We start from the raw sequence: 26,749 nt of genomic DNA, 5'->3' as shown, positions 1-26,749 counted from the left end.
ATTATAAGCACATAGGGCCTTATTCAATTTGAGGTGAAAATGGGTTATCATAATTTTCTCCTGTTTCAATGGAATCGGTATGAAATAACGCCGGCCGCGGTTCGATTCCTGGCAGCGGCAGCCCGACATCAGCAGAGTTCCGAGCAGCGGAAGCTTGACAGCGCTGGAAATCCCGATCGTGGATAGGTGAGTATTGTCTAACCTAACCCCCCTAACCCTAACCCTCCTTAGGGGTGCCTAACCCTAACCTCCCCCCCAAATGCCTAACCCTAATCCCCCCTCTAAGTGCCTAACCCTAACCACCCCCTTCCCCGCTGCCTAAACCTAAGTCCCCCGGGGGGGTGCCTAACCCTAAGTCCCCCCCGGGGTGCCTAACCCTCCCTCCCCCTAGCCTAACCCTAACCCTCCCGGGGGGTGCCTAACCCTAAGTCCCCCCCGGGAGCCCTAAACCTAACCCTCCCCCCCGCGGCTGTCCGCTCGCGGTGCCCGGCATCACTACGATCGGGATGCCGGGCGCCGGTCTCCCGGCTTCGGGGAAATGCCGGGGGCATCTACATCTAGACGCCCGGCATGTCACCCTTTCCGGGATATGACAGTCGGGAAGCCGGCTGCCGGTATTTAGGCAGTTGGCTTCCCGATTGCATACCGTTTTCAATTATCCCCGTATTCAGTTTCAAAGACTTTTTGCCGGTGCGAAAAGCCTTTGTTAAAATATGGGGATAAGTTTTCACCATATAATACATGGCGAAAAAAAGTGCACTATTGGTGTTTAGGGGTACAGAATAAAAAAAATAGCCTGCAGCCTTTTTAATGTCCCCTAAAAGTAATATGTGTAAAAAAAATTAAAAAAAATCCTCAGGACACCCAAAAAAAGTACTTTATAGGGGTGAAAAAAAATAGAACAAAGTTTTAAACTAGCAAAATTGATTCAGGGTGGTCCCCATGTATGCGACAGGTGTTTTCAAGAATGCAGGTAGTAGCGACAGGTGCATTTTTGAAGAATTTGATGGAAGTAGTTTTTTTTTTTTTATAAAAAGCTACAATAAATGCTATTCTTCACCCCTTCTTCACAGGCGCATTTATGCAACTGCCGCGGCTATTTAAAAACCCTGATTCCCTTCAGCAGGCAAAAATGGGGATACCCATAGTGATCCCCCATGAAGGAGAGGGATGAGTCCAGGATAACTCCAAGACAGCGCACCTTGGGACTAGACAAGATAGTTATTCCATCAATTGATAAAGAAATAGTGGGAAGTGAGGTGATGTTGGAGGGTGGGAAGACGATCAGCTCTGTCTTAGACATATTAAGTTTAAGAAATCGCTGGGACATCCAGGAAGAGATAGCAGAGAGACAGTTGGAGATACGAGTCAGAAGAGAGGGGGAGAGATCAGGGGAGGAAAGGTAAATTTGAGTATCATCAGCATAGAGATGATATTGGAGGTCAAAAGAGCTGATGAGTTCACCTAGAGAGGAAGTATAGAGGGAGAATAGGAGAGGACCAAGAACAGAACCTTGGGGAACACCTACTGTAAGAGGCTGTGGAGGGGAAGAGGAGTCATGAGAGGAAACTGAGAAAGATCGGTCAGAGAGGTAGGACGACAGCCAGGAGAGGGCAGTTTCACGTAGACCAAGGGAGTAAAGGATATTCAGCAGGAGAGGGTGGTCCACAGTGTCAAAAGCAGCAGAGAGATCAAGGAGATTGAGAAGAGAGTAGTGGCCTTGGGATTTAGCAGCAAGGAGGTCATTGCTGACTTTTGTGAGGGCAGTTTCAGTGGAGTGGAGAAAACGGAAGCCAGACTGAAGAGGGTCAAGGAGGGAGTGGGAGGAAAGAAAAGTGGTGAGGTGGTTGTAGACAATCCGTTCAAGGAGTTTGGAGGCAAAGGGGAGGAGAGAGATGGGTTGGTAGTTAGAAAAAATGTTAGGATCTAGGGTAGATTTTTTAAGAATGGGAGAGACAAGGGCATGCTTGAATGCAGAAGGAACAGTGCCTGATGAGAGGGAGAGGTTAATGAGGTGGGCAAGATGGGAGCAGGCAGAGAGAGAGAGGAAGCGGAGGAGGCGGGAGGGGATGGGATCAAGGGGGGAGGTGGAAGGGGGGGGAAGACCGGATGAGCGCCATGAAGGATGTTAGAGTTGGTAAAGTTGATGGGGAGTTGTGATTTGGGAAAAGAGGAGGTGGAGAGCTGGGGGACTGGTTGGATATGATGTCCTGACGTATGGAATCAATTTTAGATGTAAAGTAGGTAGCAAAGTCAAGGGCAGTGAACAAGGAGGGGAGATGAGGAGGTGGTGGGCGAAGGAGGGAGTTGAAAGTGATGAAGAGACGCTGGAGATTAGAGGACTGAGAGGAGATGAGGTTCTTAAAGTATGACTGTTTAGAGAGGGAGAGCGCAGCACTATAGGATGAGAGCATACATTTGTAATGGAGAAAATCTGCTTTAGAGCGTGATCTTCTCCACTGTCGCTCAGCATTTCGAGAACACTTTTGCAGGTATCTGGTGCATTTGGAATGCCAGGGTTGAGGAGTAGATCTGCGAGTGTGAGTAGTGATTGCCGGAGCGACAGAGTCCAGAGCAGAAGTAAGGGAGGCGTTGTATAGGGAAGTGGTTTGTTCAGGGAATGAGAGAGAGAGGATAGGGGAGAGAAGTGAGTCAAGCAGGGAAGAAAAGGAACCTGTGTCGATAGCATCAATGTTACGCTTAGTAATGGAGGCTTTTGGAAGTAGAGGAGGGGAAGGAGAGAGGGACAGGTTAAAAGAGAGAAGGTGATGGTCAGAGAGGGGGAATGGGGAATTGAGGTGGTCAGAAATATCACAACGGTGAGTGAAGACCAGATCAAGCACATGGCCACTCACACGGGAGGGTGAGAAGGTCCATTGGGAGAGACCAAGTGACGATGTTAGGGAGAGGAGTTTGGAGGCAAAGGATTCTGTGGGGATATCAATTTTAATATTGAAGTCACCTAGGATAATGGAGGGAAGGTCTGAGGAGAGAAAGTGAGGGAGTCAGGAAGCAAAGTTGTCAAGGAACTTGGAGGGAGGGCCAGGGGGGATGGTAAATGACAGCTACTTGGAGGTGTACTGGGTGGAAGAGGCGTATAGCATGGACTTCAAATGAAGAGAATGTGAGGGATGGTTCAGAGGGAATGGGTTGGTATGAGTAAACAGGGGATAGAAGGACCCCAACACCACCACCATGGCACCCCCCAGGTCATGGGGTGTGGGAAAAGGTGAGGCCCCCAGAGGAGAGAGCTGCAGGAGAAGTGGTGTCAGAGGGTAAAATCCAGGTTTCAGTAATGGCTAGGAGATTCAGGGAGTTGGAGATGAAAAGGTCATGGGTGGGGACCAATTTATTACATACTGACCTGGCATTCCAGAGGGCACAGGATAGAGGGACAGAGTTTGTTGGAGAGATTTGATTGAGATTATCAGGGTTGCTGTAACGTGGGGGTGAGATTATTTTGGGGGACCGAGCTGAATAGAGGGTAGCGATGGTGCAGACTCCAGTGCTAGAAGGGGAGCAGGAAGGGAAATTAATGATGTGGGGTGAAGTGACCAGGAGAGGGGAGTGGGAGGAGGGATTAGCAGTGAGGTGGTAGGACCCTGGTGGAGTATAAGAGAATGAAAGTGGAGTAATGGGAGAAGATGAGGAGGAAGGTAAACAGAGGAGAGGAGATAAGGGGAAGAAGAAATGGAAGAGACAAGGGGGAAAGCATAAAGGTGGAAGCAAGGGGCAGAACAAAAGATTAGGTAGACACTGAGTGAAGGTGGGAGTTGAAGAAAACATGGTAATAGTAAGGGTGATGTAAATAGGGGAAGAAAAGTTAAAAGTAGGAATGAAGACAGAATGTAAGAGTGCAGATTTCCAGTACAGTGAAAAGAGTCTGTAGTGCAAAAGTTTATTAAAGAGTATAAAAAAGTGGAGATTTGGTGGGAGCAGAAGTTAAATAATAAAATAGACAGTGGTAGGAGCTAGATGATATAAGACTTAGAAAATGAGCTCAGGTAACAGTACATTATTATAGAGGTAAACTGACAGTAAAACAGATAAGTATGCATTAGGGTTATGTGTAAAGCACAGAGCCAGCAGCAATAGTAGCAAGGGAGGCACCAGGTTTATGTAGCCACCAGACAGGGGGTTCAATAATGAAAGTCCTGGTTATGTATCCACAGGATCTAGTAGTATGGAGACTGTGACCTCACAATTGTTCATCCCACTTTGTCCAATTAATGGTGAGGGTGTTGTTTGTTTGTAGATTGGTGGGTTTCTTACTGTTTCACTGCTGTTTAACGCTGATATAACGCCAATTAGTCGATTTAAAGAGAAGTCGGCACTTTTAAAATAGGGCACTTCTAAAGCTAGGGCATGCCAGCCAAGGCTAGTCCAGCCTTCTAATGAACCTTACATAGGAGACCTAGCATGTGACACCACTAATTTCTAACTACCCCCAAAACACTCCCACTATTATTGCAAGCAATAAATTACCTTAAACAAACAAACAGCACATACCATTAAGCTAGCATCCGGGTCTATATACCTAGAAACAAACTAAGAAATCACAAACATAAAACTATATTCTAAACCATCAACTACAGATACTATGCAGTGATATACTACTTAATTTAACATTACATCTAAGTTAATTGTTCAAAGCAGTAGTCCTTTACCTAGTACAACTCTGACAGGGACATATAATTATAATGCATCAACCAATCCTCCTAAAACCCACAGAAATATTAATGCTATTAACTTTCAACAACTATCTACCTCTCACCGATTTCTACATTCACTTCTCCTGAGACTGCTGCATCACACCTAAACCAGATTCTAGTAAAAGCCCTCGATGAAGTGGCTCTAGCTACCCATCACACACCACGTAGACTTAGATGTCAACCATGGCATTCTAACTTTACAAGGCATCTACGAAAACTCTCACGTAAAGTAGAACGTCAGTGGCGAAGTCTCATACTCCATGTGACTTCCTCACATATAAGACTATCTACAACACTTATCGTACTGCTCTGGACACTGTCAAATAAACATATTTCCAATCTCTTATCTCTGCTCAAGCCTTTAACCCCAAGAGACTTTTTAATACATTTAAACTGCTTCTTACCCATCCCTCACCCAACCCACCTGCTACTATCTGTGCGCATGATCTTGCTTTATATTTTAAGGACAAGATTGATAAGATACAAAATGAAATGGTATGCTCTTCCTCAGCTAATGACCTGCTCAATTCCCTACCTGAACCCTTTGGCACATTCTCCTCATTTGACCTCACAAACGAAGATAAAGTATCTATACTCTTCTCATCCTCCTACTCTATTACCTCTCCTCTAGATCCTATACCCTCACAAATCAGCAAAGCTCTGTGTCCTGTGCCCAACCCTAACTAAAATCTGTAATCTCTCTCTCTCTACTGGCATTTTTTCATCACTGTTCAAGCATGCAGTAATTACTCCCATTCTGGAAAAACAAAATTCTGACCCTAACACTCTCTCAAATTACTGTCCCATCTCCCAGCTCCCTTGCCCCTCCAAACTACTTGAGAGACTTATCTACACCCTCCTCACACACTGTCTAAACTCACACAACTTATTGGACAAACTTCAGTCCAGCTTTCGTTCCCAACACTCCACAGAGACAGCACTGACTAAGGTAGTAAATGATCTGATCACTGCCAAGGCTAAAGGTCATTACTCACTCCTAATTCTTCTAGATCTTTCTGCTTCTTTTGACACTGTTGACCACTCTCTTCTCATACAAACACTACAATCCCTAGGTCTAAAGGACACAGCTCTTTAAGACTTACATCTAGTCTCCAATCCTTCAAGCGTTCCCTGGAAACTCACCTCTTCAGACAAGCTTATCAGATTCCAGGACCACCCACATAACCTTCATAGCTTCCATGTCTAATTACATCCCCTCTCACAGTCCACACACAATCTCACACATCGTCTCTCACATACTCCTGACATTTGGCCGACATTCCTGTGTGACTGGATCATGCAGCCACCAAGAAACTCTGCATTCTGGCCGGACCAAGATGCAATATATAACACCTATCCTTGTGTATCAATGCCTATTTCCCTATAGACTGTAAGCTTGTGAGCAGGGTCCGCCTACCTATATAACTGTCTGTTATTACCCAGTTTTGTTCTATTAATGTTTCCAACTGTAAAGCGCAACGGAATATGATGCGCAGTGTAAGAAACTGTTAATAAATAAAAATAAATACTGGCTGCAGGGTGCCGGCCCATACATTCCCTTGGATGTTCTGCACAGCTCTGCATGAGTGCTACTGGCTGCAGGACGTCTGTTTGGTGCTTCCATTGGGTGCTCTGCACAGCTCTGCATGAGTGCTACTGGCTGCAGGGCGCCTGTGTGGTGCTTCCCTTGGATGCTCTGCACAGCTCTGCATGAGTGCTACTGGCTGCAGGGCGCCTGTGTGGTGCTTCCCTTGGATGCTCTGCACAGCTCTGCATGAGTGCTACTGGCTGCAGGGCGCCTGTGTGGTGCTTCTCTTGGATGCTCTGCACAGCTCTGCATGAGTGCTGCAGGATGTCATTCCAGACACCCTGCTAGCCACATGCAGGTCCAGGGGGCAGCAATGCTGCCACGTTCAGAGCTCTGCACCCTCTGCAGACCCCTCGTTACTGCCCTGTATGAAACACGGACCTGATTCACCACCTGGGACTGATTCAGCTAATGTGTACGCAGTTGGCCAATTGTTGTGTACTGTGCATGCGCAAAGACGGCACTGCAATCACACTGCGATCACAGAGGCGATGGATAGCCATCGCAGACTGATTGACAGGCAGTGAGTATTTGGGGGTGGTGACAGTGGGGGGGTCGGCGAAATGCAGAAGTAAGTGTCCGTTTGAACGCTGTTGCACGTGCGTGCATAAATCAGCCATAGTGATGGCATACGCAGCCTGTGTACTTACCGAGTGCTATGAGGTCAGCAATTTCTAAGTAAGGTCAGGGCTGCTGTAATTCTGCGTCAGGGGCCGATCTTACTCGATGTTACCGACAAGTCCGCTCACAGTGTCTCTCAGCCGCAGCCTGATTGACAGGCTGCGGCGTTTGGGAGGCAGAGTGGGGGCATTCCCTGGCAACGTTCACGGAAACAGGGGGGATGTCGTCCCTGTTTTCCTGGAGGGACAAGGCCAGAGTCTGCTTGGGTGCACACAGACTTTCTGTCCTCGAAATCTGCCTGGAGCCGGCCACACTGCAGGAAGCTTTAGCTCCCGCAGCCTGACCGAAGGAACATTGGCAACAATTGCGACCGATGGTGATCCGAGGCTGGGACCTTGGTTGCAGCACTGGGATCACGCAAATGCAGCAAGGAGGTGTGTGTGTATGTATATATATGTGTGTGTGTGTGTGTGTGTGTGTGTGTGTGTATGTATATATATGTGTGTGTGACACCTCCTTCTGCATTTGCATTTTAAATGGCCAGAATTGCACAGCTGCTTGTGTGCCGCCTGTGTGCGCTTGTGTGCGTCTGCGCAATTCTGTCCATCTCTGAATCAGCCCCTAAGTTCCCACAGTTGAGTGAGTTTTTGAAACGGTGCATTTGCAAACATTACTAAGAGACCCCTATGGCATGTACCTTACACAGAATGTAAGCACATAGGCGCTGCTGGGATCGGGGCAGACGGTATCAGATATGCTGTGTAACAGTGATGGGTGTACAGTGGTAGGAAATGTAATGTAAGGTTGTGCCTGGAGACAGAAAACCAGCATTTGTATGCCAGATAGTGCCCCCAGATCACACTGCATGCCACACTGTACCCCCAGATCACACTGCATGCCACACTGTACCCCCAGATCACACTGCATGCCACACTGTACCCCCAGATCACACTGCATGCCACACTGTACCCCCAGATCACACTGCATGCCAAACTGTACCACCAGATCACACTGCATGCCACACTGTACCCCCAGATCACACTGCATGCCAAACTGTACCCCCAGATCACACTGCATGCCACACTGTGCCCCCAGATCACACTGCATGCCACACTGTACCCCAAGATCACACTGCATGCCACACTGTGCCCCCCAGATAACACGGCATGCCACACTATGCCCCCCAGATCACACGGCATGCCACACTGTGCCCCCCAGATCACACGGCATGTCACCCTATGCCCCCAGATCACATGGCATGCCACATTATGCCCCCAGATCACACGGCATGCCACACTATGCCCCGCAGATCACACAGCATGCCACCCAATGCCCCCCAGATCACACGGCATGCCACCCTATGCCCCCCGATCACACGGCATGCCACCCTATGCCCCCCGATCACACGGCATGCCACACTATGCCCCCCAGATCACATGGAATGCCACACTGTGCCCCCCAGATCACACTGCATGCCACACTATGCTCCCAGATTACACTGCATGCCACACTATGCCCCCCATATCACACTGCATGCCACACTGTGCCCCCAAGGAAACACACTGCATGCCACACTGTACCCCCAGATCACACTGCATGCCACACTGTACCCCCAGATCACACTGCATGCCACACTATGCTCCCAGAATACACTGCATGCCACACTATGCCCCCCAGATCACACTGCATGCCACACTATGCCCCCCAGATCACACTGAATGTCACACTGTAGCCCCAAATCACACTGCATGCCACACTTTGCCCCCCCAGATTCCACTGAATGTCACACTATGCCCACCCACACCACACTGCATGCCACAATGTGCCCCCCAGATCACACTGCATGCCACACTGTGCCCCCCAGATCACAAGGCATGCCACACTATGCCCCCCAGATGACACGGCATGCCACACTGTGCCCCCCAGATCACACGGCATGCCACACTATGCCCCCCAGATCACACGGCATGCCACACTGTGCCCCGCAGATCACACTGCATGCCACACTGTGCCCCCCAGATCACACGGCATGCCACACTCTACCAGCAGATCACACGGCATGCCACACTGTACCCCCCAGATCACACTGCATGCCACACTATGCCCCCAGATCACACTGCATGCCACACTGTGCCCCCCAGAACACACTGCATGGTACACTGTACCCCCAGATCACACTGCATTCCACACTATACCCCCCAGATCACACTGCATGCCACACTATGCCCCCAGAATACACTGCATGCCACACTATGCCCCCCAGATCACACTGCATGCCACACTATGCCCCCCAGATCACACTGCATGCCACACTATGCCCCCCAGATCACACTGCATGCCACACTATGCCCCCCAGATCACACTGAATGTCACACTGTAGTCCCAAATCACACTGCATGCCACACTGTGCCCCCCCCAGATTCCACTGAATGTCACACTATGCCCACCCACATCACACTGCAGGCCACACTGTGCCCCCAGATCACACTGCATGCCACACTGTGCCCCCCAGATCACACGGCATGCCACACTGTGCCCCCCAGATGACACGGCATGCTACACTGTGCCCCCAGATCACACGGCATGCCACACTATGCCCCCCAGATCACACTGCATGCCACACTGTGCCCCGCAGATCACACTGCATGCCACACTGTGCCCCCAGATCACACTGCATGCCACACTGTGCCCCCCAGATCACACGGCATGCCACACTATGCCCCCCAGATCACATGGCATGCCACACTGTGCCCCCCAGATCACACTGCTTGCCACACTGTGCCCCCCAGATCACACTGCATGCCACACTGTGCCCCCCAGATCACACGGCATGCCACACTATGCCCCCCAGATCACATGGCATGCCACACTGTGCACCCCAGATCACACTGCATGCCACACTGTGCCCACCAAGATCACACTGCATGCCATACTGTGCCCACCAAGATCACACTGCATGCCACACTGTGCCCACCCAGATCACACAGCATGCCAGATTGCACTCCCCGATGAAAACTAGGATATATTCCTAGTATGCTTGGTATAGCATACTTTGGGGGGGGGGCATGCAGAGACTACACTTAAACGGACTATAAAGTCAGACAGGAGAGAGAGAGACCCTTGGTGAAGGTTTAGTAAATAGATCCCTGAGGCTCTCCATGAAGGCTTGACCTCCGACATGTGCTTTCTGTCAGGGCCGGATTAAAGGGGGTGCAACAGGGGCGGTCGTCCCTGGGCCCCCACACCCACCAGGGGTTAAAGTGGGCCGGAACAGTAGAACGGAACCAGTGCTGCCTCCTACGGCCCACCAAACCCCGGGAGCGCAGGTTGGCTCCATTAGTCGGGCGCCTGCTAAGATTTTGTTAACAGCGGGCGCCCGGTCCCCTACACGCAGCACCAGCTTCCGGCTCCCACAGTGCACTATGGGAGAGATATCTCTCAGAGCCGTAACTAGACTTTTTGGTGCCCTGTGCCAGAAAGAGCATTGGCGCCCCCAAAGGGAAATAATGCACCCAAAAAAGGGCCATTGTCTCATGGGGAAGGGCCAGGGAAGAGATAGGGGAGGCCAGGAGATGCTGGGGATAAATAGGGACATAATATAGTGCACCTGAGAGAGGGCCATGGCCTCATGGGGAAGGGCCAGGGAAGAGATAGGGGAGGCCAGGAGATGCTGGGGATAAATAGGGACATAATATAGTGCTCCTGAGAGAGGGCCATGGCCTCATGGGGAAGGGCCAGGGAAGAGATAGGAGAGGTCAGGAGATGCTGGGGATAAATTGGGACATAATATAGTGCACCTGAGAGAGGGCCATGTCCTCATGGGGAAGGGCCAGGGAAGGGATAGGGGAGGCCAGGAGATGCTGGGGATAAATAGGGACATAATATAGTGCACCTGAGAGAGGGCCATGGCCTCATGGGGAAGGGCCAGGGAAGAGATAGGAGAGGCCAGGAGATGCTGGGGATAAATAGGGACATAATATAGTGCACCTGAGAGAGGGCCATGGCCTCATGGGGAAGGGCCAGGGAAGAGATAGGGGAGGCCAGGAGATGCTGGGGATAAATAGGGACATAATATAGTGCACACGAGAGAGGGCCATGGCCTCATGGAGAAGGGGCAGGGAAGAGATAGGGGAGGCAAGGAGATGCTGGGGATAAATAGGGACATAATATAGTGCACCTGAGAGAGGACCATGGCCTCATGGGGAAGGGCCAGGGAGAGATAGGGGAGGCCAGGAGATGCTGGGGATAATTAGGGACATAATATAGTGCACCTGAGAGAGGGCTGTGGCCTCATGGGGAAGGGCCAGGGAAGAGATAGGGGAGGCCAGGAGATGCTGGGGATAAATAGGGACATAATATAGTGCACCTGAGAGAGGGCCGTGGCCTCATGGGGAAGGGCCACTGAAGAGATAGGAGAGGCCAGGAGATGCTGGGGATAAATAGGGACATAATATAGTGCACCTGAGAGAGGGCCATGGCCTCATGGGGAAGGGCCAGGGAAGAGATAGGGGAGGCCAGGAGATGCTGGGGATAAATAGGGACATAATATAGTGCACCTGAGAGACGGCCATGGCCTCATGGGGAAGGGCCAGGGAAGAGATAGGGGAGGCCAGGAGATGCTGGGGATAAATAGGGACATAATATAGTGCACCTGAGAGAGGGCCATGGCCTCATGGGGAGGGCCAGGGAAGAGATGGGAGAGGCCAGGAACTGCTGGGGATGAAATAAGAGGAAGCTACAAGCAAGAATGATAATAAATAGAAATGTGACAGGCCCAAACAGCACCCCCTGACCTGTGGTGGCCTGTGCGATGGCACCAGCCGCACTACCCTAGCTACGGCCCCTGATATCTATCCCATAGTTCCGAGGAGCGGCCAGCTGGATGGACTCTGATGTGGGAGTGGGGCTCAAGGTAAGTATAGTGGTTTTTTTCATTTTTTTATTTTAGTATAAGCGGCTTCATTACTAGGGCCACTACATCTGTTGGCATTGCTATTTGGAGCAGTACATCTGGGGGCATTGCTACTAGGAGCACTACAACTGGGGGCATTGCTACTGGGAGCACTACATCTGGGGGCATTGCTACTAGGAGCACTACCTCTGGGGGCATTACTACAGGGGGCACTACTATATCGTCCATATTTAATAGGGGCCCCACAGACATTAATCCGGCCCTGCTTTCTGTGCATGTGTGACTATACTGCGTACCTTTCCTTCTCTGTCCTGTATGATGGATATGCCCCTGAGTTACTCTCTCCATGAGGAGTCCTACATAGACCCCATTGCCCTGTGCCACCACCACACAGTACATTAGACATCTGGCTGCCGGCCTACAGTGTGTGTGTGTATATACATACTTACCTCCGGGCGGGGGCTGCCAGGTCGGTGCATCAGGGGGTGTGGGGGCTGCTGGAGTGGGCGGTGCAGGGGTGTGCCAGCTAAATCACACTTTATAATGCTGATATTACTGGCACTAAAAAGCAGGGGCGGGGCTGCGATGATGCAATCCCTGACCATCCACTTTTGCGGTGGGGGGGGCACGGGGGGCCGGCGCCCATTCCAGTAGACTTGCCTACTGCTGCAGGTGGTCGGGAGCAGTACCCAATTTTTCGAGAGGCACCCAGCATTCCAGGGTGAGTACATATAACAACTGGTGCACTACAATGCCCATCATACCCTATAGGCTTAATCTGACATACCATCTACAACCTGTACCTATATTAGCCCTGCGTCCTATGCTACTTGTCTCTACCTGGTTGGCTGCTCTGTAGTGAACTAACTTCCAATCACTCATCACTGTGCACCCAGCACCACATTATACAGTTTTGCTATTAGGCCATGCTAAACTCTCCCGGAAGTTTTCGTGGAGCCCCGCGCACTTCCAGGACGGGCAGATACTTGCCAGGAATCATGGGTCTGTACGGAGGGGGTGAAACCTAGAAATTTACTCCCGTCCCCAACTCGCATTCCCGCAATGTGCGGCAGTTTCCCGTGACGGGCCTAATGATATAGATACTCCATTCATTACCCTATTTAATTATTTTACAATCAATTTTACTAAATAGTGTAGCACCTGTCATCTGATCAGAGAGGACAGAAAAAAGAGGTGGGGGCTTATTTATCATTGCACTCTTGTTCCGGTCCCTGTAGCCAGCTCCTTGTCAGGCCTGTAGGTGTTGGGTGTGTGACAGAACTGCAGGCGGGGCAGCGTCTGGTACTTCCAGAAGGTTGAGTCTGTTCGTCAGGAGCAGGCCATGTTTGCAGGTTAGCTTATTGGTATGGAGTAAGACGGGATTCCTCCCATTCACCGTTCCTTTAGTGGGAGAAGCTTTATCCACCATCATTAGAACTCCTGACAGTGATCCTCAGTGAGAGCTGCCAGTCTGTTTGCTGCATGATCATTAGCTGTTACCTGACCCTCTCTGTGCTCCAGTTACAGGTGTGGAGGCCCCGAGGGAACAGCCTAAACCACAGACATACTGGCTCATAGCTCTCGTGTTCACCTGTGAGATGGTCCTGGTCGCCGGGTCTTGTGTATCTTTAGTGCTTCTGGGGATATTCTGCTGGTACTGGAGAAGGCACAGAAAGGGTGAGAGAGCACATATCTCATCTGTGGACTGACCCAGACCCCCTAAGCTGGCATCCCTTGGCATACCCCCTAAGCTGGCATCCCTCGGCAGACCCCCTAAGCTGGCATCCCTCGGCAGACCCCCTAAACTGGCATCCCTCGGCAGACCCCCTAAGCTGGCATCCCTCGGCAGACACCCTAAACTGGCATCCCTCAGCAGACCCCCTAAGCTGGCATCCCTCAGCAGACCCCCTAAACTGGCATCCCTCGGCAGACCCCCTAAGCTGGCATCCCTCAGCAGACCCCTTAAGCTGGCATCCCTTGGCAGACCCCCTAAGCTGGCATCCCTCTGTTGCGGTCACAATTCCTTAAGACATTAAATGTTATAATGTTACCAGCTTGAGAAATAGAAAAGACAAATGCCCCAGTGTGGTTTAACCTGCATTAAAGAGCACCAGCTGCATGGCAATAAGATTCTACAAATTGCCCATAATTCTATCGTGTAGCCCCATGCCACCCCATGCCCTGTAGCCCCCAGATTGCTCTAGAGCTTTGATGGGCCTGGGTCATGGGTGACATGGCCAAAGCAAGAAGGTGTGGCCATGACCCCTACCCTAATTTTTTTTTTTTAAATATACAATGCTCTGCCCTGCTGCGTAAAGGGAAGGGGGGTGCATTTGTCCCCCTCGGCAAAGTGGCAGATCGGGGGGGTGAACAGAAAATTGTGTCCATATAGGGGTGTGTGGAGATGATGACAAACAGTATATGTAATGTGTATCTAACCTGTGTAATCTATCTCAAGGCTCTGATAAACCCACCAGGCACATGACGTCCCGGAGACCTGCCAGGAAATCACGTGTGCAATGGAAGAACACGGACAGTACTTTAGGTAATGATTGAGGCAGATGGACAAGTGTCTTCCCTTATGTGTGACAGCTTGTAGCGTTTAACCATTTAGCTACAGTACATGTACATGGAGGAGAAGTGTTGCAGTGGTGGTGATAGTCCGGGGGGATGCAGAGGGGAAGTCAGAGTGAGCCGATAGCAGGGACGCAGAGAGGGGAAAGTGAGGGTGACTGTGGGGAGGAGTCAGAGTGAGCCGATAGCAGTGACACAGAAGGGGAAAGTGAGGGTGACTGCGGGGGGGAAGTCAGAGTGAGCCGATAGCAGGGACGCAGAGAGGGGAAAGTGAGGGTGACTGCGGGGAGGAGTCAGAGTGAGCCGATAGCAGTGACACAGAAGGGGAATGTGAGGGTGACTGCGGGTTGGAAGTCAGAGTGAGCCGATAGCAGTGACACAGAGAGGGGAAAGTGAGGGTGACTGCGGGGGGGAAGTAAGAGTGAGCCTATAGCAGCGACACAGAGAGGGGAAAGTGAGGGTGACTGCGGGGGGGAAGTCAGAGTGAGCCGATAGCAGGGACGCAGAGAGGGGAAAGTGAGGGTGACTGCAGGGAGAAAGTCAGAGTGAGCCGATAGCAGCGACACAGAGAGGGGAAAGTGAGGGTGACTGCGGGGATGAAGTCAGAGTGAGCCGATAGCAGTGACACAGAGAGGGGAAAGTGAGGGTGACTGCGGGGGGAAGTCAGAGTGAGCCGATAGCAGTGACACAGAGAGGGTAAAGTGAGGGTGACTGCGGGGGGGAAGTCAGAGTGAGCCGATAGCAGCGACACAGAGAGGGTAAAGTGAGGGTGACTGCGGGGAGGAGTCAGAGTGAGCCGATAGCAGTGACACAGAAGGGGAATGTGAGGGTGACTGCGGGGGGGAAGTCAGAGTGAGCCGATAGCAGTGACACAGAGAGGGAAAAGTGAGGGTGACTGCGGGGGGGAAGTCAGAGTGAGCCGATAGCAGCGACACAGAGAGGGGAAAGTGAGGGTGACTGCGGGGGGGGAGTCAGAGTGAGCCGATAGCAGGGACGCAGAGAGGGGAAAGTGAGGGTGACTGCAGGGAGAAAGTCAGAGTGAGCCGATAGCAGCGACACAGAAGGGTAAAGTGAGGGTGACTGCGGGGAGGAGTCAGAGTGAGCTGATAGCAGTGACACAGAGAGGGGAAAGTGAGGGTGACTGCGGGGGGGAAGTCAGAGTGAGCCGATAGCAGCGACACAGAGAGGGTAAAGTGAGGGTGACTGCGGGGGAGGAGTCAGAGTGAGCCGATAGCAGCAACACAGAGAGGGGAAAGTGAGGGTGACTGCGGGGAGGAGTCAGAGTGAGCCGATAGCAGTGACACAGAGAGGGGAAAGTGAGGGTGACTGAGGGGGGGAACTCAGAGTGAGCCGATAGCAGCAACACAGAGAGGGGAAAGTGGGGGTGACTGCGGGGAGGAGTCAGAGTGAGCCGATAGCAGTGACACAGAGAGGGGAAAGTGAGGGTGACTGAGGGGGGGAACTCAGAGTGAGCCGATAGCAGCAACACAGAGAGGGGAAAGTGGGGGTGACTGCGGGGAGGAGTCAGAGTGAGCCGATAGCAGTGACATAGAGAGGGGAAGGTGAGGGTGACTGAGGGGGGGAACTCAGAGTGTGCCAATAGCAGCAACACAGAGAGTGGAAAGTGAGGGTGACTGCGGGGGGGAAGTCAGAGTGAGCCGATAGCAGTGACACAGAGAGGGGAAAGTGATGGTGAGTGCGGGGGGGAAGTTAGAGTGAGCCAATAGCAGCGACACAGAGAGGGGAAAGTGAGGGTGACTGCGGGGGGGGGAATCAGAGTGAGCTGATAGCAGCGACACAGAGAGGGGAAAGTGAGGGTGACTGCAGGGGGGAAATCAGAGTGAGCCAATAGTGACGCAGAGAGGGGAAAGTGAGGGTGAGTGAGGGGGGGAAGTCAGAGTGAGCTGATAGCAGCGACACAGAGAGGGGAAAGTGAAAGTGACTGTGGGGGGGAAGTCAGAGTGAGCCAATAGCAGTGACACAGAGAGGGGAAAGTGAGGGTGACTGCAGGGGGGAACTCAGAGTGAGCCGATAGCAGTGAAAGAGAGAGGGGAAAGGGAGGGTGACTGCGGGGGGGAAGTCAGAGTGAGCCGATAGCAGCGACACAGAGAGGGTAAAGTGAGGGTGACTGCGGGGGAGGAGTCAGAGTGAGCCGATAGCAGCAACACAGAGAGGGGAAAGTGAGGGTGACTGCGGGGAGGAGTCAGAGTGAGCCGATAGCAGTGACACAGAGAGGGGAAAGTGAGGGTGACTGCGGGGAGGAGTCAGAGTGAGCTGATAGCAGTGACACAGAGAGGGGAAAGTGAGGGTGACTGCGGGGGGGAAGTCAGAGTGAGCCGATAGCAGCGACACAGAGAGGGTAAAGTGAGGGTGACTGCGGGGGAGGAGTCAGAGTGAGCCGATAGCAGCAACACAGAGAGGGGAAAGTGAGGGTGACTGCGGGGAGGAGTCAGAGTGAGCCGATAGCAGTGACACAGAGAGGGGAAAGTGAGGGTGACTGAGGGGGGGAACTCAGAGTGAGCCGATAGCAGCAACACAGAGAGGGGAAAGTGGGGGTGACTGCGGGGAGGAGTCAGAGTGAGCCGATAGCAGTGACACAGAGAGGGGAAAGTGAGGGTGACTGAGGGGAGGAACTCAGAGTGAGCCGATAGCAGCAACACAGAGAGGGGAAAGTGGGGGTGACTGCGGGGAGGAGTCAGAGTGAGCCGATAGCAGTGACATAGAGAGGGGAAGGTGAGGGTGACTGAGGGGGGGAACTCAGAGTGTGCCAATAGCAGCAACACAGAGAGTGGAAAGTGAGGGTGACTGCGGGGGGGAAGTCAGAGTGAGCAGATAGCAGTGACACAGAGAGGGGAAAGTGATGGTGAGTGCGGGGGGGAAGTCAGAGTGAGCCAATAGCAGCGACACAGAGAGGGGAAAGTGAGGGTGACTGCGGGGGGGGGGAATCAGAGTGAGCTGATAGCAGCGACACAGAGAGGGGAAAGTGAGGGTGACTGCAGGGGGGAAATCAGAGTGAGCCAATAGTGACGCAGAGAGGGGAAAGTGAGGGTGAGTGAGGGGGGGAAGTCAGAGTGAGCTGATAGCAGCGACACAGAGAGGGGAAAGTGAAAGTGACTGTGGGGGGGAAGTCAGAGTGAGCCAATAGCAGTGACACAGAGAGGGGAAAGTGAGGGTGACTGCAGGGGGGAACTCAGAGTGAGCCGATAGCAGTGAAAGAGAGAGGGGAAAGTGAGGGTGACTGCGGGGGGTACTCAGAGTGAGCCGATAGCAGGGACGCAGAGAGGGGAAAGTGAGGGTAACTGCGGGGGGGAAGTCAGAGTGAGCCGATAGCAGCGACGCAGAGAGTGGAAAGTGAGGGTGACTGCAGGGGGGAAGTCAGAGTGAGATGATAGCTGCGACACAGGGAGGGGAAAGTAAGGGTGAGTGTGGGGGGGAAGTCAGAGTGAGCCGATAGCAGTGACACAGAGAGGGGTAAGTGAGGGTGAGTGCAGGGGGGAAGTCAGAGTGAGCCGATAGCAGTGACACAGAGAGGGGAAAGTGAGGGTGAGTGCGGGGGGGAAGTCAGAGTGAGCCGATAACAGTGACACAGAGAGGGGAAAGTGAGGGTGACTGCGGGGAGGAGTCAGAGTGAGCCGATAGCAGTGACACAGAGAGGGGAAAGTGAGGGTGACTGCGGGGGGAAGTCAGAGTGAGCCGATAGCAGCGACACAGAGAGGGTAAAGTGAGGGTGACTGCGGGGGGGAAGTCAGAGTGAGCCGATAGCAGCGACACAGAGAGGGTAAAGTGAGGGTGACTGCGGGGAGGAGTCAGAGTGAGCCGATAGCAGTGACACAGAAGGGGAATGTGAGGGTGACTGCGGGGGGGAAGTCAGAGTGAGCCGATAGCAGCGACACAGAGAGGGGAAAGTGAGGGTGACTGCAGGGGGGAAGTCAGAGTGAGCCGATAGCAGGGACGCAGAGAGGGGAAAGTGAGGGTGACTGCAGGGAGAAAGTCAGAGTGAGCCGATAGCAGCGACACAGAAGGGTAAAGTGAGGGTGACTGCGGGGAGGAGTCAGAGAGAGCTGATAGCAGTGACACAGAGAGGGGAAAGTGAGGGTGACTGCGGGGGGGAAGTCAGAGTGAGCCGATAGCAGCGACACAGAGAGGGTAAAGTGAGGGTGATTGCGGGGGAGGAGTCAGAGTGAGCCGATAGCAGCAACACAGAGAGGGGAAAGTGAGGGTGACTGCGGGGAGGAGTCAGAGTGAGCCGATAGCAGTGACACAGAGAGGGGAAAGTGAGAGTGACTGAGGGGGGGAACTCAGAGAGAGCCGATAGCAGCAACACAGAGAGGGGAAAGTGGGGGTGACTGCGGGGAGGAGTCAGAGTGAGCCGATAGCAGTGACATAGAGAGGGGAAGGTGAGGGTGACTGAGGGGGGGAACTCAGAGTGTGCCAATAGCAGCAACACAGAGAGTGGAAAGTGAGGGTGACTGCGGGGGGGAAGTCAGAGTGAGCCGATAGCAGTGACACAGAGAGGGGAAAGTGATGGTGAGTGCGGGGGGGAAGTCAGAGTGAGCCAATAGCAGCGACACAGAGAGGGGAAAGTGAGGGTGACTGCGGGGGGGAATCAGAGTGAGCTGATAGCAGCGACACAGAGAGGGGAAAGTGAGGGTGACTGCAGGGGGGAAATCAGAGTGAGCCAATAGTGACGCAGAGAGGGGAAAGTGAGGGTGAGTGAGGGGGGGAAGTCAGAGTGAGCTGATAGCAGCGACACAGAGAGGGGAAAGTGAAAGTGACTGTGGGGGGGAAGTCAGAGTGAGCCAATAGCAGTGACACAGAGAGGGGAAAGTGATGGTGACTGCAGGGGGGAACTCAGAGTGAGCCGATAGCAGTGAAAGAGAGAGGGGAAAGTGAGGGTGACTGCGGGGGGTACTCAGAGTGAGCCGATAGCAGGGACGCAGAGAGGGGAAAGTGAGGGTAACTGCGGGGGGGAAGTCAGAGTGAGCCGATAGCAGCGACGCAGAGAGTGGAAAGTGAGGGTGACTGCAGGGGGGAAGTCAGAGTGAGATGATAGCTGCGACACAGGGAGGGGAAAGTAAGGATGAGTGTGGGGGGGAAGTCAGAGTGAGCCGATAGCAGTGACACAGAGAGGGGTAAGTGAGGGTGAGTGCAGGGGGGAAGTCAGAGTGAGCCGATAGCAGTGACACAGAGAGGGGAAAGTGAGGGTGAGTGCGGGGGGGGAGTCAGAGTGAGCCGATAACAGTGACACAGAGAGGGGAAAGTGAGGGTGACTGCGGGGAGGAGTCAGAGTGAGCCGATAGCAGTGACACAAAGAGGGGAAAGTGAGGGTGACTGCGGGGGAGGAGTCAGAGTGAGCCGATAGCAGTGACACAGAGAAGGGAAAGTGAGGGTGACAGAGGGGTGGAACTCAGAGTGAGCCGATAGCAGCAACACAGAGAGGGGAAAGTGGGGGTGACTGCGGGGAGGAGTCAGAGTGAGCCGATAGCAGTGACATAGAGAGGGGAAAATGAGGGTGACTGAGGGGGGGAACTCAGAGTGTGCCTATAGCAGCAACACAGAGAGGGGAAAGTGAGGGTGACTGCAGGGGGGAAGCCAGAGTGAGCCGATAGCAATGACATAGAGAGTGGAAAGTGAGGGTGACTGCGGGGGGAAGTCAGAGTGAGCCGATAGCAGTGACACAGAGAAGGGAAAGTGAGGGTGACTGCAGGGGGGAAGTCAGAGTGAGCCGATAACAGTGACACAGAGAGGGGAAAGTGAGGGTGACAGCGGGGAGGAGTCAGAGTGAGCCGATAGCAGTGACACAAAGAGGGGAAAGTGAGGGTGACTGCGGGGGAGGAGTCAGAGTGAGCCGATAGCAGTGACATAGAGAGGGGAAAGTGAGGGTGGCTGAGGGGGGATCTCAGAGTGAGCCGATAGCAGCAACACAGTGGGGAAAGTGAGGGTGACTGCGGGGGGGGGAGTCAGAGTGAGCCAATAGCAATGACAGAGAGGGGAAAGTGAGGGTGAGTGCAGGGGAGAAGTCAGAGTGAGCCTATAGCAGTGACACAGAGAGGGGAAAGTGAGGGTGAGTGCAGGGGGGAAGTCAGAGTGAGCCGATAGCATTGACACAGAGAGGGGAAAGTGAGGGTGACTGCGGGGGGGAATCAGAGTGAGCCGATAGCAGTGACACAGAGAGGGGAAAGTGAGGGTGACTGCATGGGGGATGTCAGAGTGAGCCAATAGCAGTGACGCAGAGAGGGGAAAGTGAGGGTGAGTGAGGGGGGGAAGTCAGAGTGAACCGATAGCAGCGACACAGAGAGGGGAAAGTGAGGGTGACTGCGGGGCGGAAGTCAGAGTGAGCCGATAGCAGCGACACAGAGAGGGGAAAATGAGGGTGACTGCGGGGGGGAACTCAGAGTGAGCCGATAGCAGGGACGCAGAGAGGGGAAAGTGAGGGTGACTGCGGGGGGGAAGTCAGAGTGAGCCGATAGTAGTGATGCAGAGAGGGGAAAGTGAGGGTGACTGCAGGGGTGAAGTCAGAGTGAGCTGATATCTGCGACACACAGAGGGGAAAGTGAGGGTGAGTGCGGGGGGGAATTCAGAGTGAGCCGATAGCAGTGACACAGAGTGGGGAAAGTGAGTGTGACTGCCGGGGGGAAGCCAGAGTGAGCGGATAGCAGTGACACAGAGAGGGGAAAGTGAGGGTGAGTGCGGGGGGAAGTCAGAGTGAGCTGATAGCAGTGACACAGAGAGGGGAAAGTGAGGGTGACTGCGGGGGGGGTCCGAGTGATCCGACAGCAATGACACAGAGAGGGGAAAGTGAGGGTGACTGTGGGGGGGAGTCAGAGTGAGCCGATAGACGTGACACAGAGAGGGGAAAGTGAGGGTGACTGAGGGGGGGAACTCAGAGTGAGCCGATAGCAGCAACACAGAGAGGGGAAAGAGGGGGAGACTGCGGGGAGGAGTCAGAGTGAGCCGATAGCAGTGACATAGAGAGGGGAAAGTGAGGGTGACTGAGGGGGGGAACTCAGAGTGTGCCAATAGCAGCAACACAGAGAGTGGAAAGTTAGGTTGACTGCGGGGGGGAAGTCAGAGTGAGCCAATAGTGATGCAGAGAGGGGAAAGTGAGGGTGAGTGAGGGGGGGAAGTCAGAGTGAGCCGATAGCAGCGACACAGAGAGGGGAAAGTGAGGGTGACTGCAGGGGGGAACTCAGAGTGAGCCGATAGCAGCAACACAGAGAGGGGAAAGTGAGGGTGACTGCGGGGGGGAAGTCAGAGTGAGCCGATAGCAGCGACACAAAGAGGGGAAAGTGAGAGTGACTGCGGGGGGGAACTCAGAGTGAGCCGATAGCAGTGAAACAGAGAGGGGAAAGTGAGGGTGACTGCGGGGGGTACTCAGAGTGAGCCGATAGCAGCGACACAGAGAGGGGAAAGGGAGGGTGACTGCAGGGGGGAAGTCAGAGTGAGATGATAGCTGCGACACAGGGAGGGTAAAGTGAGGGTGAGTGTGGGGGGAAGTCAGAGTGAGCCGATAGCAGTGACACAGAGAGGGGAAAGTGAGGGTGAGTGCAGGGGGGAAGTCAGAGTGAGCCGATAGCAGTGACACAGAGAGGGGAAAGTGAGGGTGAGTGCGGGGGGGAAGTCATAGTGAGCCGATAGCAGTGACATAGAGAGGGGAAAGCGAGGGTGAGTGTGGGGGGGGAGTTAGAGTGAGCCAATAGCAGCGACACAGAGAGGGGAAAGTGAGGGTGACTGCGGTGGGGAGTCAGAGTGAGCCAATAGCAATGACACAGAGAGGGGAAAGTGAGGGTGAGTGCAGGGGGGAAGTCAGAGTGAGCCTATAGCAGTGACACAGAGAGGGGAAAGTGAGGGTGAGTGCAGGGGGGAAGTCAGAGTGAGCCGATAGCAGTGACACAGAGAGGGGAAAGTGAGGGAGACTGCGGGGGGGAATCAGAGTGAGCTGATAGCAGTGACACAGAGAGGGGAAAGTGAGGGTGACTGCAGGGGGGAAGTCAGAGTGAGCCAATAGCAGTGATGCAGAGAGGGGAAAGTGAGGGTGAGTGAGGGGGGGAAGTCAGAGTGAGCCGATAGCAGCGACACAGAGAGGGGAAAGTGAGGGTGACTGCGGGGGGGAAGTCAGAGTGAGCCGATAGCAGCAACACAGAGAGGGGAAAGTGAGGGTGACTGCGGGGGGGTACTCAGAGTGAGCCGATAGCAGCAACACAGAGAGGGGAAAGTGAGGGTGACTGCGGGGGGGAACTCAGAGTAAGCCGATAGCAGGGACACAGAGAGGGGAAAGTGAGGGTGACTGGGGGGGGAAGTCAGAGTGAGCCAATAGCAGCAATGCAGAGAGGGGAAAGTGAGGGTGACTGCAGGGGGGAAGTCAGAGTGAGCTGATAGCTGCGACACAGAGAGGGGAAAGTGAGGGTGAGTGCGGGGGGGGAAGTCAGAGTGAGACGATAGCAGTGACACAGAGAGGGGAAAGTGAGGGTGACTGCAGGGGGGAAGCCAGAGTGAGCGGATAGCAGTGACACAGAGAGGGGAAAGTGAGGGTGAGTGTGAGGGGAAGTCAGAGTGAGCCGATAGCAGTGACACAGAGAGGGGAAAGTGAGGGTGACTGCAGGGGGGGTCAGAGTGATCCGATAGCAGTGACACAGAGAGGGGAAAGTGAGGGTGACTGTGGGGGGGAGTCAGAGTGAGCCGATAGCAGTGACACAGAGAGGGGAAAGTGAGGGTGAGTGCGGGGGGTAGTCAGAGTGAGCCGATAGCAGTGATACAGAGTTTTGGAAAGAGAGGGTGACTGCGGGGGGGAAACCAGAGTGAGCTGATAGCAGTGACACAGAGAGGGGAAAGTGAGGCTGACTGTGGGGGGGGAAGTCAGAGTGAGCCGATAGCAGTGACACAGAGAGGGGAAAGTGAGGGTGACTGCTGGGGGGAAGTCAGAGTGAGCCGATAACAGTGACACAGAGAAGGGAAAGTGAGGGTGACTGCGGGGAGGAGTCAGACTGAGGCGATAGCAGTGACACAGAGAGGGGAAAGTGAGGGTGACTGCGGGGGAGGAGTCAGAGTGAGCCGATAGCAGTGACATAGAGAGGGGAAGGTGAGGGTGACTGAGGGGGGGAACTCAGAGTGAGCCGATAGCAGCGACACAGAGGGGAAAGTGAGGGTGACTTCGGGGGGGAAGTCAGAGTGAGCTGATAGCAGCGACACAGAGAGGGGAAAGTGAGGGTGAGAGCGGGGGGTAGTCAGAGTGAGCCGATAGCAGTGATACAGAGTTTTGGAAAGAGAGGGTGACTGCGGGGGGGAAACCAGAGTGAGCTGATAGCAGTGACACAGAGAGGGGAAAGTGAGGGTGACTGCAGGGGGGAAGTCAGAGTGAGCCGATAGCAGCAACACAGAGAGGGGAAAGAGGGGGAGACTGCGGGGAGGAGTCAGAGTGAGCCGATAGCAGTGACATAGAGAGGGGAAAGTGAGGGTGACTGAGGGGGGGAACTCAGAGTGTGCCAATAGCAGCAACACAGAGAGTGGAAAGTTAGGGTGACTGCGGGGGGGAAGTCAGAGTGAACCGATAGCAGTGACACAGAGAGGGGAAAGTGAGGGTGACTGCGGGGTGGAAGTCAGAGTGAGCCAATAGTGATGCAGAGAGGGGAAAGTGAGGGTGAGTGAGGGGGGGAAGTCAGAGTGAGCCGATAGCAGCGACACAGAGAGGGGAAAGTGAGGGTGACTGCAGGGGGGAACTCAGAGTGAGCCGATAGCAGCAACACAGAGAGGGGAAAGTGAGGGTGACTGCGGGGGGGGAGTCAGAGTGAGCCGATAGCAGCGACACAGAGAGTGGAAAGTTAGGGTGACTGCGGGGGGGAACTCAGAGTGAGCCGATAGCAGTGAAACAGAGAGGGGAAAGTGAGGGTGACTGCGGGGGGTACTCAGAGTGAGCCGATAGCAGCGACGCAGAGAGGGGAAAGGGAGGGTGACTGCAGGGGGGAAGTCAGAGTGAGATGATAGCTGCGACACAGGGAGGGTAAAGTGAGGGTGAGTGTGGGGGGAAGTCAGAGTGAGCCGATAGCAGTGACACAGAGAGGGGAAAGTGAGGGTGAGTGCAGGGGGGAAGTCAGAGTGAGCCGATAGCAGTGACACAGAGAGGGGAAAGTGAGGGTGAGTGCGGGGGGGAAGTCATAGTGAGCCGATAGCAGTGACATAGAGAGGGGAAAGTGAGGGTGAGTGTGGGGGGGGAGTTAGAGTGAGCCAATAGCAGCAACACAGAGAGGGGAAAGTGAGGGTGACTGCGGTGGGGAGTCAGAGTGAGCCAATAGCACTGACACAGAGAGGGGAAAGTGAGGGTGAGTGCAGGGGGGAAGTCAGAGTGAGCCTATAGCAGTGACACAGAGAGGGGAAAGTGAGGGTGAGTGCAGGGGGGAAGTCAGAGTGAGCCGATAGCAGTGACACAGAGAGGGGAAAGTGAGGGAGACTGCGGGGGGGAATCAGAGTGAGCCGATAGCAGTGACACAGAGAGGGGAAAGTGAGGGTGACTGCAGGGGGGAAGTCAGAGTGAGCCAATAGCAGTGATGCAGAGAGGGGAAAGTGAGGGTGAGTGAGGGGGGGAAGTCAGAGTGAGCTGATAGCAGCGACACAGAGAGGGGAAAGTGAGGGTGACTGCGGGGGGGAAGTCAGAGTGAGCCGATAGCAGCAACACAGAGAGGGGAAAGTGAGGGTGACTGCGGGGGGGTACTCAGAGTGAGCCGATAGCAGCAACACAGAGAGGGGAAAGTGAGGGTGACTGCGGGGGGAACTCAGAGTAAGCCGATAGCAGGGACGCAGAGAGGGGAAAGTGAGGGTGACTGGGGGGGGAAGTCAGAGTGAGCCAATAGCAGCAATGCAGAGAGGGGAAAGTGAGGGTGACTGCAGGGGGGAAGTCAGAGTGAGCTGATAGCTGCGACACAGAGAGGGGAAAGTGAGGGTGAGTGCGGGGGGGGAAGTCAGAGTGAGACGATAGCAGTGACACAGAGAGGGGAAAGTGAGGGTGACTGCAGGGGGGAAGCCAGAGTGAGCGGATAGCAGTGACACAGAGAGGGGAAAGTGAGGGTGAGTGCGAGGGGAAGTCAGAGTGAGCCGATAGCAGTGACACAGAGAGGGGAAAGTGAGGGTGACTGCAGGGGGGGTCAGAGTGATCCGATAGCAGTGACACAGAGAGGGGAAAGTGAGGGTGACTGTGGGGGGGAGTCAGAGTGAGCCGATAGCAGTGACACAGAGAGGGGAAAGTGAGGGTGAGTGCGGGGGGTAGTCAGAGTGAGCCGATAGCAGTGATACAGAGTTTTGGAAAGAGAGGGTGACTGCGGGGGGGAAAACAGAGTGAGCTGATAGCAGTGACACAGAGAGGGGAAAGTGAGGGTGACTGCAGGGGGGAAGTCAGAGTGAGCCGATAGCAGCAACACAGAGAGGGGAAAGAGGGGGAGACTGCGGGGAGGAGTCAGAGTGAGCCGATAGCAGTGACATAGAGAGGGGAAAGTGAGGGTGACTGAGGGGGGGAACTCAGAGTGTGCCAATAGCAGCAACACAGAGAGTGGAAAGTTAGGGTGACTGCAGGGGGGAAGTCAGAGTGAACTGATAGCAGTGACACAGAGAGGGGAAAGTGAGGGTGACTGCGGGGTGGAAGTCAGAGTGAGCCGATAGCAGCGACGCAGAGAGGGGAAAGGGAGGGTGACTGCAGGGGGGAAGTCAGAGTGAGATGATAGCTGCGACACAGGGAGGGTAAAGTGAGGGTGACTGTGGGGGGGAGTCAGAGTGAGCCGATAGCAGTGACACAGAGAGGGGAAAGTGAGGGTGAGTGCGGGGGGTAGTCAGAGTGAGCCGATAGCAGTGATACAGAGAGGGGAAAGTGAGGGTGTGCGGGGGGTAGTCAGAGTGAGCCGATAGCAGTGATACAGAGTTTTGGAAAGAGAGGGTGACTGCGGGGGGGAAACCAGAGTGAGCTGATAGCAGTGACACAGAGAGGGGAAAGTGAGGGTGACTGCAGGGGGGAAGTCAGAGTGAGCCGATAGCAGCAACACAGAGAGGGGAAAGAGGGGGAGACTGCGGGGAGGAGTCAGAGTGAGCCGATAGCAGTGACATAGAGAGGGGAAAGTGAGGGTGACTGAGGGGGGGAACTCAGAGTGTGCCAATAGCAGCAACACAGAGAGTGGAAAGTTAGGGTGACTGCGGGGGGGAAGTCAGAGTGAACCGATAGCAGTGACACAGAGAGGGGAAAGTGAGGGTGACTGCGGGGTGGAAGTCAGAGTGAGCCGATAGCAGCGACGCAGAGAGGGGAAAGGGAGGGTGACTGCAGGGGGGAAGTCAGAGTGAGATGATAGCTGCGACACAGGGAGGGTA

The 26,749-nt window shown here is 54.0% G+C and overlaps 1 protein-coding gene across 1 annotated transcript in view; it reads left to right on the top strand.

The window, feature by feature from the left end:
• Positions 1–26,749, top strand: part of LOC148505737 (tyrosine-protein kinase-like otk) — a 157,662-nt gene that overhangs the window by 12,109 nt on the left and 118,804 nt on the right. The window contains exons 4-5 of the mRNA XM_088447798.1: positions 13,355–13,510; positions 14,292–14,378. Coding sequence (XP_088303924.1) covers positions 13,355–13,510; positions 14,292–14,378 — 243 coding nt within the window. The remainder of the gene's footprint in view (positions 1–13,354; positions 13,511–14,291; positions 14,379–26,749) is intronic.

The sequence above is a fragment of the Taudactylus pleione genome, unplaced genomic scaffold (genome assembly GCF_031769625.1).
Source record: "Taudactylus pleione unplaced genomic scaffold, aTauple2 ptg000440l, whole genome shotgun sequence".
NCBI lineage: Eukaryota > Metazoa > Chordata > Amphibia > Anura > Myobatrachidae > Taudactylus > Taudactylus pleione.
This window is presented reverse-complemented; position numbering and strand designations above follow the sequence as displayed.